Source organism: Centrocercus urophasianus, unplaced genomic scaffold (assembly GCF_019232065.1).
Source record: "Centrocercus urophasianus isolate 14NV4802_14NV808 unplaced genomic scaffold, USGS_Curo_1.0 seq_9, whole genome shotgun sequence".
Lineage (NCBI taxonomy): Eukaryota > Metazoa > Chordata > Aves > Galliformes > Phasianidae > Centrocercus > Centrocercus urophasianus.
Window position 1 is genome coordinate 24,384,848 of NW_024885532.1, and position 15,355 is coordinate 24,400,202.

Genomic DNA, 15,355 nt, shown 5'->3' on the forward strand with positions numbered 1-15,355 from the left:
AGTTGGAATGGACTGCTAAGACCATCTGGTCCAACTGCCCTGCAGTGAACAGGGACACCTACAGCTCCATCAGGTGCTCAGAGCCCCTCCAGCCTGACCTTGGGTGTCTGCAGTGATGGGGGATCCACCACCTCTTTGGGCAGTCTGTGCCACTGCCTCACCACTCTTATTGTAAAAAACTTCTTTTAAAAAAAACACTGGCTTGGGTTAGTACAGTTAAGGTAGATTGTTTAAATACAGTGCAGTGATAGCCTCCAGGTTCTCATGCAACTCCACTGATGCTTCTTAATATTTCCACTACAGCTGTACTGGAATTTTTGATACCCACATATAGTGACCAGAGTCCAAAGTTCCAAGTGTACAAATTACTTCTTTGAATTAATCCATTTGAAAGAAAACATCTTCCCTTAATTTGCCAGAAAACATAGCTGTTTTGAAGCATCTGAAATGCTTAGTGCTAAGTTCTGCTATGTAATTCTTAAATCCTTCCTCTCCTGCCCTGCAGGATGTCATGAGAACACCTGCTTTGTTAGCTAGGATCACCTGTTTCACTGTCTCAGCTGTCAAAATGATGAAAAGTAAATCCTTCTGCTGGGGTTCGTAAGAAAAACATAGCGTTTCAGGCATGGAATAGCTTTTTGATTTACATCAGGTTTTTAATTATTGCAACATTTTAAAAAGATAGAGATGATAAGCAAACAAAATCAGTCTGTCCAGAAGGTATGGGAAAAAAAATATATACTCTGCTTTGGATGTTGTATACTCTGTACATTTAAGCAATAGTGTAACTGAGTCTCTACAAATAAATTAATTAATTAAATTTTGGTGGTTTGTTGGGTGTTTTATTTATTTCTTTATTTGTTTAATCTAATGAAAAATACTGTTGCTGACCTATGATATCTTTTTACTGTCAATTGCACATGATAGCACTGGATGGATAATCACAAAGAAATTAGTGTACAGTAGAAAAGAATGCACCCAAAGATTTCAAATCATAAAAATAAATTGTTCCTGTGCATGTTCTTTCTGGCTATGCCATCTCTATTCTAGGGCTCTATGTGATCTTCTGAGTTGCACAAAAACCCTCTGAGGTCACCAGGATTTAAGGGTAGGAATTAACAAGCTCTCAAGTATTACTGAATTGAGAAAGACTGATATAGGGAGATCGTTTTCTGAGGCAAGCAAACTTATTCTAGTGGACAAGAGGACTGCACACCTGGATGTTTTTCTTTGTATATGCCAGCACATGTGTTTCATATGACCAAAATGGCAATTATTCCTGTCACAGAATGAGGCTTTGCATGTGTGACAAGATGATCCCAACGCATGTGTGATGAGATGATCCCATTGCCTGTACTGTGTATTGTAGGTGACAGATGTTGTGTTTTGGTTGCATCAGAGAGTACTTTTGGTCACGTAATGAGGAAGGACTGTGATTTGTTTTGGTGGGTCAGAACACAGATACTCCATCACCAGCTTATGCTCTGTTGGAGTATGCTAAGAATATACCATTTGTCATTTAAATGAGCTCATTTTAATGTGCAATGAAGCATGATTCATGTTTCCTTACACAATTTTGTTAGCCTTTTCAGTTTTTGTATTTATCTGTTGTTTTTCCTTTTCAGTGTATCCGCCATTAGTCATGAGGATGAAGGGCTGTGATTCTTGTCTAATAGGAAGAAAAATAAGAAGAAAAATAAACTTGTTTCAATGCCAGGAGCATTTTTGTTTTGAGCAAAACCAAACCAAACAATAATGGGACATGTAACAAGAACAGTATTTCATACTACATAGCATAAAATGAATTGTAATTGCTTTTACACTAAAGTTACATGTATCGACTGGGCTCTTACTCTTCTGAAATGTAGCACTGTTCCATGCAAACAGCTGACCCTTAAACCTCCAGATCAGTGGATTTAAAGCTACGACTGTAAATCTTTGGACCACCAAAGCATAAATTGATAAATTTGGCCATAATTGTAATTTGTGTGTTGGAAAATTGTAAAATGAAACATAATCATAAGCAGAATCATTTCTGTCTTTTAAACAACCTTTACTTAGCAATGAATCATGCTTCTTTCTAAACCTTGGTTCAATTGCTCCAAGTAAAATTTAGAAGTTGTTGATTTCAAGTTTGTGTAGCAGAGGAGAAAGGGATAAATTCCACAGCTGAAGGTGGACAAAGGTAGCATTTCTTTGGCAGCAGAAAGTAATTTTTGTTTGGCAAAAAGGAATGCTTGCATTTGTGCAGACATTTGGATAATTGGAAGCAGCCCTAACAGAAGTGAATGAATGGACAACATGCAGGTGAGGTTTGAATGCATATCAAATGGCTCTGAAATGTGTAAAATGATTGGCCTCTGATAGGATGCAGTCCCATATTGCATCCATTTAGCTTTCTGTAGTGATGAGTCATTTGGACCCATGTGTGTAAAATTAAGATTTGAGTATTTACAATGATATCAACACAACAGTTCAGAGCAATCCAGTGTTTTAAACTGAGGCTTTCTCTTTTTCCTTTTCCTTTTCCTTTTCCTTTTTTTCTTTTTTCTTTTCTCCTGGCAGGTATCAGGAAGGTTTAAAAATGCTGGCAAGCCTGGAGGAAAAATATTTAATCCTTAAGCAAATGAGTTTTTACTACCATCAGCTACTGACAGAGAAACCCCAAATTAGTATATCTTTTATTTGTAATGATATCATATATAATTGGTTTATAAAGACAGATAGTATATCACAAATGTGTGTGAGCAACAACAGAAAGTTTTAAATATTTAATATGTATAAATCACTGCATTATTTTTATTCCAAACCAATGTCATTTTAAAACATTATTCAGGCCCATTCAAGAATTTCAGTTTGGGGCATTTTGAAGTACGTGAGAAAAACATTGTTAAGTGGAAGTTCATGGAAAAAAAAAGGAGGGGAGGGGAGGGGAGGTCATCTGGAATATCCATTCAGTTCAACCGATGTTAAGCACTCAGCACATCTGAAAATGAGCTTGCTTACCAGGTGCCTAAATTAGGAAGGATTGGTGCTTTGAAAATGCGAGCTTGACAACTCAGTTTTGCAAATGTATAGAAATGTTTGCTATAACACTTCCATCACACAAGATGCTGCAAACAACAGTCAGAGAGGAAACAAGACTTCTGGAACAGACAGGTGATGCCTCTGGGCTTGAGTTTGAGACTGCAACTGGTGCTTGCAGGATTGGATTCCCATCTTCTTGAGCCTTGTAAAGCATGGCAGTGTACGACAGCCTACCATGCATCACATTGTCTTTTCAGGACCAGAAGTCAAACTGTTATCGTTATTTACAGAGAACCATTTCACCATATGGGAGGCTTTACTTCTAGAAAGGTTTTGAATGCAGCAACAAATCCTGCTCTGCTCTTCCAGTGCTCTTGTACAGGTCACGGTGGGACAGGTGGGAGCTTCTTTCTCTCTTCATTAAAACAAGTACCAAAGAGTGTTACAAGATCCATCAGCAAATGCTGCAATCCAGGCACGTGCTAGGGCAACTCGCAGTCACTTTGAAAGCAGAACTGCTCTGTGATTTCAGCAGGGACTTCTTCAAAACACATGGTGCAGTGTGGTCTTTGGCATTTATATCCTGCCTCACTTCAGGCAGGGGAAAAAAACAGGAAAATTAAAAAAACAAATTTAGATTAGTGTAATCTCAGAGTTATGAATGTATATGCTCTGACTTGAGGAAATTATTTTTTTCAGCCTTACATCAACTCAGCTGTTTTGCATATGTTGGCCTTGGTTAGCTGTGTTATGTTTGGGGGCATAAACGTCAGTATGTTTTTAATATTTGTTTCATATCTCTGAGATTTACAATTGATATGTATACTTAAATACTTCTGATAACATACAATGTTTGTCTTCTAAATCTCTGGGACAGTGGCCATCAGCCCATTCTTGTGCTGGTAACAATAAGTTTATGTACACGTGCACATGTATGCATATGCATGGTTCCAGATTTGTGACTGCGTCTCCTTGGGACTATCAGTAGGTGCAGGACACATTTACCAGGATATTATGCACCTCTGGAATCATAGAATCATATCATAGAATCATAGAATGGCCTGGGTCGAAAAGGACCACAATGCTCATCCAGTTTCAACCCCCTGCTATGTGCAGGATCACCAACCAGCAGACCAGGCTGCCCAGAGCCACATCCAGCCTGGCCTTGAATGCCTCCAGGGATGGGGCATCCACAGCCTCCTTGGGCAACCTGTTCCAGTGCGTCACCACCCTCTGAGTGAAAAACTTCCTCCTAATATCTAAATCTAAACCTCCCCTGTCTCAGTTTAAAACCATTCCCCCTTGTCCTATCACTGTCCACCCTCATAAACAGCCGTTCCCCCTCCTGTTTATATGCTCCTTTCAAGTACTGGAAGGCTGCAATGAGGTCTCCCCAGAGCCTTCTCTTCTCCAAGCTAAACAAGCCCAATTCCCTCAACCTTTCCTTATAGAAGAGGTGCTCCAGATTTCTGGTCATCTCAGTGCCCTCCTCTGGACCCATTCCAAGAGCTCTGAGTCTTTCTTGAGCTGGGGCCCCCAAGCCCAGACACAGTACTGCAGATGGGGCCTCACAAGAGCCGAGTAGACGGGGACAATCACCTCCCTCTCCCTGCTGGCCACCCCTTTGTTAACGCAGCCCAGAACACAGTTGGCCTTCCAGGCTGCAAGCACACACTGCTGGCTCATGTCCAGCTTCTCATCCACCAGGACCCCCAAGCTGGGCCAATGACAGCAGCTTTATCGGGCCATGTCCAGTCTGGGCTTTAACACATGTTAGCCGAAAGCTGGCAGAACATGAGCCAGCAGTGTGCCCAGGTGGCCAAGGCCAGTGGCATCCTGCCTTGTATCAGAGGCAGTGCTGCCAGCAGGAGCGGGTAGGTGATCATCCCCCTGTATCAGCTCTGGTGAGGCCACACCTTGAGTACTGTGCTCAGTTTTGGGTCACTCATTACAAGAAACACATTGAGGACCTGGAGCGTGTCCAGAGAAGGGCAACGAAGCTGTGAAGGTCTGGAACACAAGTCGTATGGCAAGCAGGTAAGGGAACTGGAATTGTTCAGGCTGGAGGAGCCGCAGGGAAGACCTTATTTCAGCACAGACAGGCAGCAGCAGGCGCGGGGCAGCCGTGGCCGCCCGACCGTCCTCCATAAGCAAAACGTGAGACGGGGCAGCAGTAAGAGAAGGACGCCTCTGCCTGACAGAACTTACCAGCTACGATCGCGCCCCAAGACCGAAAGCCGCACGACGGGACGACACTGAGCCGCTCTGCCGCCGTCCGCCCCGCCTGCAGCGGCTCGTACCATTCTCCCCAAGCAGGAGGGGGGACAGAGCGGGTGATGCGCGCCGCCGCAGCCGCCGCAGCTCCCGCAGCTCCCGCTCCCCCTCTGCGTCCCGCGAGGTGGTGCCTTCTTGCCGCCGGGCGCGGTACCCTGCGGCGCTCGTGTGGAGGGGCGCGCGGTGCTTCTTCCCGCTTCTCCTCGTGCCGGCTCCGCCCCGCCCCCGCCGCCATGTTGTGGAGGCGGCGGGAGCGGCGGCGGGAGCGGCCGGCGGGGGTGGAGGAGTATGCACAGCGCGGAGCGGCGGCCCGTGGGCGCGCACCCTGACCGGTGGGTGCTCATTGCACCAGGTAACCCCGCGGGGCCCCGAGGCGGGACGGGCTCATCCGCAGCGCCGTTTGCTCGCCCGCCCCATCCCGCTGACGGAGCTCGGCAGGAGGCGAGTGCCTTGCGGCGTGCAGCCGGCCTCGGTTCTGTGACACGAAGTCCCGAGAGGACCCCCGGAATCCCGCACCGCAGCGAGGTGCTTTGTTCCCTGTGGTGGTAGGGCCGTCTCAGTTGGCAGGCGGTGCCGTGCCTCAGTTTTGTTAACAAGCTCATTGGGAAACATTCACCCTCATCGGCCGTGACGTCTCTGTACTTTCTGAAGATTCTGTAAGCAGGGCAGCAAGGCCTGCACGTGTCCTAGGAATACAGGCTGAGAGTTGGGGCTGCCCTCAGGACAGCTGAGCGGCTTGTCAGTGCCTGAAGGGGTTGTAAGGAGGAAGGGGACAGGCAGCAGGGTCTGCCGTGCCGAAATGGTTTCAAACTAAAGGGGGAGATTTAGAATAAGAAAAAGCTTTTTTAGAGTGGGAATGATGAGGCACTGGCGCAGGTTGCCCAGAGGTGGTGGATGCCCCATCCCTGGAGACATTCGGGGTCAGGCTGGGTGGGGCTCCAGCAGCACCCTGGAGGTGGCCCTCTTTGCACAGGAGCCGGAACAGGTGGCCTTTAGTGCTTCCTCCCAACTAAAAACAATTTTGCACTGTACGTGGGCTGTAAACATGGCTGTCTTGGCTTCTCTCCCTTTGCATTTAGTAAGCGTTGTTGGATGTTTTTCCCCTTTTTACATTCACTTCTGGCTGGTATCAGATTTTAAGGCTTTAACTTCACAAGTCACAAAAGGTTGTAGTGTTAAGGATGATGTTTGAACACGACCTATTTCACTCTCCAAGACACAGAGCAAGGAAGTATTTTGCTAAATGCCCTTTTACTAATTTGATTTCCTAAGGCAGTGAAACTTCCCCAATTGTGAGCCAGCTTTGTACTGTGCCTATTTCTTCTTTGACCCAAAATTTTTGAACTCTTGTGTTAATTTCACCAAACCTGATAACAAGAAGGAGCTCTCGGGAGTATCTTTATGAGCTTTATGAAAGTGTCTGTGATGATGTGAGAAATGCTTTAAATGGCACCCCTGGAGGGAAGGTGTAGCATGAGTTTGGTTCTGCAAGGATTGGAAACCAGGCAGGGGCTCCGCCTTGGGGGAACTGAGAAAGTGGGCTGCTCTAGTTACAAGAGCAACAGAACCAATTGTTACGGTTTCACTGACTCCTCTCTTCCTCAGCCTTTGGAACTGACGTACTTGATGCCTAAGAAAGGAATTTAAAAGTGAGGAATTCCTTTCCCTGCAGACTAGGATTTAAGTTGAATCCTCTATCAGATGACTGGCTGTGTCAACAGATGTCCATACTGTGTAAATATTTACAAATATGCTTAATTTATGCACGAGTAGTGGGTTCTGTGCAGTAAGTTAAATTCTTCCGTAAAAGTTGGCAGGATTGGAGCCAGAGCTTGTAACATCCACAAAGCCAGACAGTTTGTATTACCAATTATGCCAGAGCAGCTCTGACAAAATTTATATAGTGCTCCAGACCTGTAAGAAGGTTTATTAAGCTTTAGTAGAACCCCGCGGTGCACAGCAATTTTAACAGATCACTGGCTGATAATTTCAGAACTCCATTGCTGATAAGACTTGCCAATCATATGAGTAGGACTGCTGAAATGAAATAAATGTAATAGTTTTTGTTGTGTTTTCTTTTTTTTAACAGATTTTGTGTAAGGAGATTCTTAAAGTTAGTATCTGTTGTTTTTAGAGCTTTTTAGCTCTAAAAAGAGCATATTTCTGAGCTGTAAAAAAAAAAAAAGTGTAAATGGCAAGTTTACCTTGCAGGAAGAAGAAGGACACGTTCTAATGCTATGCAAAACTCCAAAAGTTTTCTCACAGTAAAGGCACTTTCCAAGGCCCTGATTTCAGGTACTTAAGTTAGTTTGGACTACTCACCAGAGCAATCTGTGTGGAACAGCTTGCAAAGTTAATGCATATCATTCTATACAACTTAATACGTTTTCCACTTGGAAAGTTCGTTCATGTTACGTTGATTGTGACATCTTAGAAGTTCCTGTATGACTGCAGATGATAACTGTCTCCACAAAGAGGCTACATAGGAGTCTAAAAAAGAACAGTCTGTTGTGAGTATGGAATTAAAGCTCTGAGAACTGAAATTTGAGTTCTTAACTGTCAGTACTTCTCAGTCAGTCTGACCATTTAGTAGCTTTCTAGAGCAAGGTGAGGTTGTGGCTGGAGTTCTGAATACTGGCATGTGTTACTCATGTCTCTTAATCTTTACACCATTTTCAGAATCTTATCTGTTCTTGCAAAAGTGTCAGAGCACTCTCGCTATTTATATGACATGTAAAAGTGTAGATGTAAGGAAGGTGAGATTCTTATTTGGACTATGGCAGTTGCTGTTGAAGCGTGCACTGCTGGACGGTGTGCAGCCTTATCATGAGCATTTAGAGGAAGCTTGTGAAATGGGTTCTGCCCCTCTACTCTGCTCTTGTGAGACCCCATCTGCAGTGCTGCCTCCAGTTCTGAGGTCCCCAACACAAGAAGGATATGGAGCTGTTGAAGAGGATGGGTCATGAGGATGCTCAAAGGGCTGGAAGTACCTGCCCTACAAAGTCAGGCTGAGAGCTGGGGCTCTTCAGCCTGGAGAAGAGAAAGCTCTGGGGGAAGCTTATAGAGGCCCTCAAGTACCTGAACAGGGCCTACAGGAAAGCTGGGAAGGGACTTTTTAGAAGGGCATGGAGCAACAGGACAAGGGGGAATAGTTCTGAAGTGGAAGAGGGTACATTTGGACAGAATATAAAGAAGAAATTCTTTCCTGTGAGGTGGTGAGACAGTGGAACAGGTTACCCCCAGAGGCTGTGGGTGCCCCCTGCCTGGAAGCATTCAAAGCTAGGCTGGATGGGCTGTGAGCAACCTGGTCTAGAGGAAGCTGTCCCTACCTGTAGCAGGGGCTTGGAACTAGATGATCTTAAAGGTCCCTTCCAGCCTCAACTACTCTGATTCTATGGATGTGAATCACCGAGAGAAAGCAATAAGCAATCAGAAAAAGGCAGGATTGGTCATATGGAGTGAGGTGATTAGGGTGTAAAACTTGGTGAGGATGGAAAAATTGGACATGCACGTAGCGGTTGAGCTGTGCTTAAAGTCAAGTCAGCTCTCTGGGCGGTTTCTCCAGATGCAGGTTAACTATGTCGTGGCTATACAGGTTCCAGATTTGGCCTATAGCAGATTCTGCTTAGCACTAAGAGTTTATTATTTCAAGTGCTGTGCCATGCTAACGCATCTCTGCTGTTTCTAGAACCAGTATTGCAGTACAGCTGCTTTCAGCAGTGTCTGAAATAAGTCCTGGTGAACCTGAACTGGGCTCTGTGCAGACCTGCTCTGCTTCTCGTTCGGGTATTTTATGAGCTTGGCTGGAAATCTGAATGGGGGTGGTTGACATCTATGGTTAAGACAACAAATTTGGAGCACTGGAGGAGTCATGGTAGAGATACTGAAGTATTTCTGAGTATCGAAGGACCCACATGAACTTCACTTCTGGGTGTCCGAGTTTCCAGGTTGTGCTCTTCTGCATTTTTCATACTATTTGGATAATCTGGGTTGTTATATTACATTTGTGTCCACTTCTTTCCCTTCCCCTTGAGAATGTAGAGCTTTGTATACAGATTCCTCCTTTAGGAAGCACCACAAAGAGGGTGGTGATGCACTGGAACAGGTTGCCCAAGGAGGCTGTGGATGCCCCATCCCTGGAGGCATTCAAGGCCAGGCTGGATGTGGCTCTGGGCAGCCTGGTCTGCTGGTTGGCGATCCTGCACATAGCAGGGGGTTGAAACTGGATGATCAGTGTGATCCTTTTCAACTCAGGCCATTCTGTGATTCCTCTTACATAGGTTTAGCTACTGAATAGTTGCAAGGGAAGCGAAGTGGCTCATGAGGATTATAATCCAGCTATCTCCCAGCCAGTATGTTGCTAATGATATGCATTTGCGGAAGAGGTTCTGTCTGTTGTTTGTTTGTTTGTTTTTTAAATCATACCCCCTCATTCTGCAGTGCTTTTTAAGTGTGCATATAGGATATTTCTGCTTGCTTTATAGAGCCTATTGTCAACATTTTCTCTGAAAATTGTAAGAGCTAGAAATTATTTTTGCTGGAAAAAGAAATAATATGAGACCTCCTCTAATTGTAGGTTTGTAAAAGTAGGGATCTTTAAGAGCCAAATACCATTGTGTGACAGGTCTGATCTAGGTTCGGTATAACAAAGCAGCTTTCTTATCTAATGGCTTCAGACTGGCCTTACCAATAGCAGCCAAACACATGCGCCAATTGCTGAAAGGGGAGGGGTGTGAAGGACAGTTTTGCAGGGGGAGGTGTTATCTCAGAACTGATATATTTATATCCTCCATTGGCTTTAGCAAAGAGGCCAGCATTTGAAGGTGGTTTTCTAAGTCTGATGTTCCTCTCTACACCCCAAGTTTAGACTGCTGCATTTGATTTGTTCTGTATTAGTAGAAGTAGGGGTTAGCTGCAAGCTGATGATTAAGTTCAACTTTTATTTTTCTGAAGTAGATAAGTTTAGATTACTACATTTTTTCATTCCTTTGTTTTCTTAACCAGCAAATTGATTAGCTTTTGCATTGTTTTATGAGAGCTGCTATTTTAGTGGGTCTGGAAGGGCTGCACGAAGGGAGGGATTTTAACAGTCCTATTATTTTTAGGAACTACTTATTTAAAAATAAAAGGAGCGGTTTCACATAATGGTTGGCAAGTTTTTTGAACAAATTTCATATGCCAAAAGTCAAATGGAGGCAGAAATAAATGAACTGTGATGCCAAACCATAGGGCATAAGCATGCATTAAATTAATCCTTTCTTTCAAATGAGACTGAGGAACTTTTGTCAACATGCAACAACAGAGGACGCATTTTACTTGAAAATTTGGGGTTGTATTGAGAGAAGACGTCATATCAAAAGAAGTTTTTGTGTAATGCATAAATGCAGTTTGCACTGAAATCTGATGTAGGCAGTTTCCCTATTTTTTCTTGACCATTCTCACACCTTGTGTTTAAAAGCACTTTGATGCTTGCTTTTATTTAACATTAAAAAAATCGTTCAAAGCATCTGCTACAAAATTGCCCACAGTGCTGTGCTGCTAGAAAACTTGATTCAGAAGTTGTAGCAAATGTCAAAATGGGGTGGGCCAGTTGTAATTTGGAGAGAGAACATGGAAATAGTGCTCACAATTAAAAATGTGTATTTTTAAGTATCTGACTTATATTTATATAATCTTTCTTACATTTTATGTGCACATATTAATAATGTGCACCTTCTCAATAAATGAGTGTGAATATGCATATTTTTCTTAAACTCCCCCTAAACTGGCATTTGCATCTCTTGAACAAAGCCCTTTGCCTGCAGGTAATTTGCACTATTTCTTACATCTCTTAAAATGCATGCTGAGCTCAGCTGTGTATAAAGCAGATAAAACTGGCAAGCTAAGGAGCCAGAAGGAAGCATAGCAAATAAAAGAACTGAAAAGAGATGTTTTAATGTGTAACACCATCTCCTGCTTTCTGCCATCTGGCTTGGAAGAGACCAACATATGCCAACTTAGGCCTCTCTGCACATGGGAATAGGGCTGATTCAGCCAGTAATACAGCTGCACTGGTGTTGACCCTATAAATATTGAGAAGGGAAGTCTGAAGTTTTTAGCCTTTCAAGTGATAACCTGTTCTTGAACTTCTCAAGATTGACTTCATCATTCACCCCCAACCTCTCTGCACAATTTGCCCAGCCTCTCGATTGCAGGAACAGCTGAGTTAGTATTCTCCATTACTGCCAGTGAGTCTGTGAGCACGTGGTTTTGGGTTCAGAAGTGAGTTGTGACAGCATAAGGCAAAGCTAAAGGCTGTTCTTAAGCAAAACCCTTACCATTCAGTGCAGCTGCTTGGTTGTGTACCAGGACTCAGGACTCCTCAAGCATTTCCATGGGAAGGTTTATTCAAGATAGAAACTTGGTGTCATTTTTTGTATCTCATTAAACCTCTTTCTTGTAATGTTTCCAGGTGAAGTGGGAGCCAGAAACAGCTTAAGAGGGTGTCAGTTACACTGCATTAAATGTTGTTTGCTTAAGGCAGCAGATAATAAATGTGATTACCAAACAGATTGCTGTTCTAGCTTTCATAATAAATGTTGCAGAAGTCCCTTTGCTGAAGCCAGTGCTGCATACGGTCAGGAGGATAAGAGGGTGAGGTAATCAAACTACCGTAACTGAGTAAAGACCAAGGTGAGATCTCCAAAAATCAAGTAGGTGCTCATGCAAAGCTCTGCCTTCTGTGCGAGCATGCAGGAGAGCAGCTGTTTGCAGAGGTGATGGAGCTGTGTTCTGTGTAGCACTCTTCTAAAGCATAGTCAGCCAGGGACACAGTGATGTCTTGTGGCTGTTCTTGTGCTTTCCCACCTCTGTAATTCACATGTAATCTAGTTTTCTAATACGTACTCTTAAACTAATCGAGGAGCCCACTGTCACATACAGAACATAATAGGTTATTTTCTGCATGGCCTGCTGCTGCTACAGATTCTCTTCCATGTGTAACTGTATGGTGAGTGGCAGTAGTTTACTGATCTGGGTGGAAATGAGTGTTTTCTTCACGGCTGGATCAGCAAACTGAGCTGACTTGCCATGTGGCCATGGAATTGCTGGTTTGAGTGGAAAGAAAGCAGGAGAGATAGGGAACTCAAGATTGTATTTTTTAATGACCTGTGAATTTTGGTATTTGAAGCCATTTATAGAACTGTGTCCTCAGTCAGTGCATACCTGGATTTGTTCATTACGCTAATACATAATTACCTTGAAAGTTACAAGGATATTTTCAAGCTACAGCAGGGGAGATTCAGGCTGGACATGAGGAAGTATTACTTTTCAGAAAGGGTGGTCAGGCACTGGAATGGACTGCCCAGGGAGGTGGTGGAGTCACCGAGCCTGGGGGTGTTCAAGGAAAGGCTGGATGTTGTGTTGAGGGACATGGTTTAGTAGGAGCTATTGGGAATAGGTGAACGGTTGGACTGGATGATCTTATAGGTCTTTTCCAACCTTGGTGATTCTATGATTCTATGATATTAAAAGTGAGAATGATACAAAGTTCTGGATTATTTTTTGTTGGGCTTCTTTTCAGTTTGTGCTGCAGGACAGAGGACTTTGCTCATGTACCATTAGCACAGGCACTGAATTAAAGCTATTTACTTCAGGATTGACTGATTCTGGAAGGAATGTAAATAAAACAAATATTAGATCTAACATATTTGCACCTCTAGACTGCATAGTTCAGTCTTCCATAAAATGTCCATTAAATGAGCTCCATCTGACACACCTTTTTTGCATGACTCAAAGTTCAGAAGGGAATGGAAAAGACTAGTGTAGGTGACGTATGGTTTAATATCTGTTTTTAAATGAAATCTTAACTTTATAATTCCAGACTATTAAATGATCCTCGTTTTTTGTAGGGTGATGGTGGAGGGTTTTTTCCTCTTACGCAATTGACAGATATTTACAGCCTTTTGCTTGCTTGGCTGGAAGCTTTTTTTCATGGGAATTCCATATAACTTGATATTAGTCTGTTATATATAGTATCTATAAGCAGTTTTTGGAAAAGAAGAAAAAAAAAAAAAGGTGAACAGACCTTGCATCATTTGTAACAGTTTCATAGATCTTAGTGGGAGTTTTATGTTCTTTTCCAATTCATTCATGTTGCAATACCAGCAACATTTTATTTTTTTTAATGGCTGGATTCATTAATGCCTCATATCAATCCATTGTGGAACAAACTATTGCCAGAAATCCTTAGACAGCTGGTTCATTTTCACTTTGTTCTGTTTATACGTTTTACAGAATTTGCCTGGTTGCATGTCTGACCTCCACAAAATACAGTAGGCTTTTCTCTTTCTCTGTAATGGAAAGCTGCTATAAAGCTTTTACAGTCTCTGTAGCTCAGCTTCAGGAGTCTGAGGTTCTCTCTGTGGACTCCACTGCCACTGGTGGATGTATCACCCACACTTCTAGGTGGGCTTTGTGCAGCTTGGTTACCAGTGAATGCACAGTAGGCTGTAGCTTCAGCAAAGTGTGCCAACTTAGCAGCCTGGTGTTGGCATTTGGTTGTCCTGCCCCCTGCTCATCTCAGAGCTCCCTGTTGTGGTGTTGCTCCTGGCTTGTTTCTGCAGGACTGATGTGGGGACTCTCTGGGCGTGAGACAGGACTGAGGTGGGCCAGCTGCCTCATGGAAGTGTCTGCCTGTCTGTCTTCCCTGGCAGCTTAGGGAACAGCTTGCTTTTTCACTGGGATGGGGTTAATTGGCCCCTCTGTACTCCTGTACCCATTTTTTTGTACCTTTGCAATGAAACTTGTCCTAGGAGAGAGGCATGCTGTACTGACACACCTGCTGGGGAATTGTGCTGTACAGCTGTGTGCTGCCTGCAGCTGAACTCTGCCCAATGCTTAGGAGAGAGCATAGCAGTCAGAAGAGTGCGATCCCTCTCACTTGTTTTTCCATTCTGTTACACATTCTGTGTCAGCTGAGCTACAGAAAAAGTTGCTGTTAGGAGTAGTGACATTTAGCTGTCATTTTCCATTAGAATTAGACCTATTTTAACTTAGTTTTGCTAGAAAATCTCTTCAGAACCACTTTTTAGGAAGTCTGTTTATTTAGCTGTAACAGATCCTTGCCCAAACACAAGGACTGATAAATGTAATGACATTAAAGAAATCCAGTTACCTTTCTTCTGGTGGAAGGCCAGAACACACACACCAGAAAGGCTTTGGACACCTAACTTTGAAAATCCTTTGCTCAGCATTTTCCTAGTCAGTAAGTGTTTAAATTCAGATAAATAGGGCCTCCTTTGCCCATAAGGCCTCATTACTATTGCATCCAGTTTTCCAAGCAGGCATTCTCCCAAATGCCTCTTTTTATTTGCCAGCTTGACATCTAGTAGGGCCAATCTGTAACAGAAGGATACTTCGACTAGGCCCAGAAACAGAGCGTTGAACACAGGTAGAAGAAACCCAAGGTACAAGAAGCTGGGAGAAACCACATTTTCCTTTGCCCCCTCTTTCCCTTTGTGTGTCCCATCTGGAGGGTGCCGTGTGAGATAGGGGGGTCAGCACTGCAGCCCTGCAGTGGTTTAGCTGAGCTCCCTACGTGCGGGCATCCCAGTGAGGATGGAACATGCACTTGGTGTCAGAAAGCTGGGGAATGAACACATCAACTAAATAAAGATGCAGACTTCATTAAAAACAGCTACATTAGGAAGGGTTGTCTGCTTAATTGTTCACGTTCTACAAGATGCAGCTAGGGCTCGGCTGGATGTGTTCCCAGTGTTCATAAATCTACTCATGAAGAAAGCGGAGCAAGTGAGCGCTAAAAATTCCTTTGTTTTGTTTTGCTTAGTGTTTTAAATTTTGAAAATCATATTTGGTGTGTATGTTTTCACATGTTCATATGAAACACATCAAAGTAAACACATGCAGTGTGTTTCTTTCGCTGTCATTAATCACGGCAGAGTTTTAAAAAGTAACAAAAAATACAGCAACGTTAAACTGTGGTCAAAAAATGAAATATACACAGCTATAGAAATTTGAAGTTCTCCTTTGCCAGGACAAATGTAGCTTGACAACC

General features: G+C 43.4%; 1 protein-coding gene across 3 annotated transcripts in view; it reads left to right on the plus strand.

The window, feature by feature from the left end:
- The first annotated feature begins 5,565 nt into the window (after window positions 1-5,565).
- Window positions 5,566-15,355, plus strand: part of RNASEH2B (ribonuclease H2 subunit B) — a 44,773-nt gene continuing 34,983 nt past the window's right edge. For all 3 annotated transcript variants that reach the window (XM_042838789.1, XM_042838787.1, XM_042838788.1), the window contains exon 1: window positions 5,566-5,653. In XM_042838789.1, the coding sequence (XP_042694723.1) occupies window positions 5,590-5,653 (64 nt within the window). In that variant the 5' untranslated portion in view covers window positions 5,566-5,589. The remainder of the gene's footprint in view (window positions 5,654-15,355) is intronic.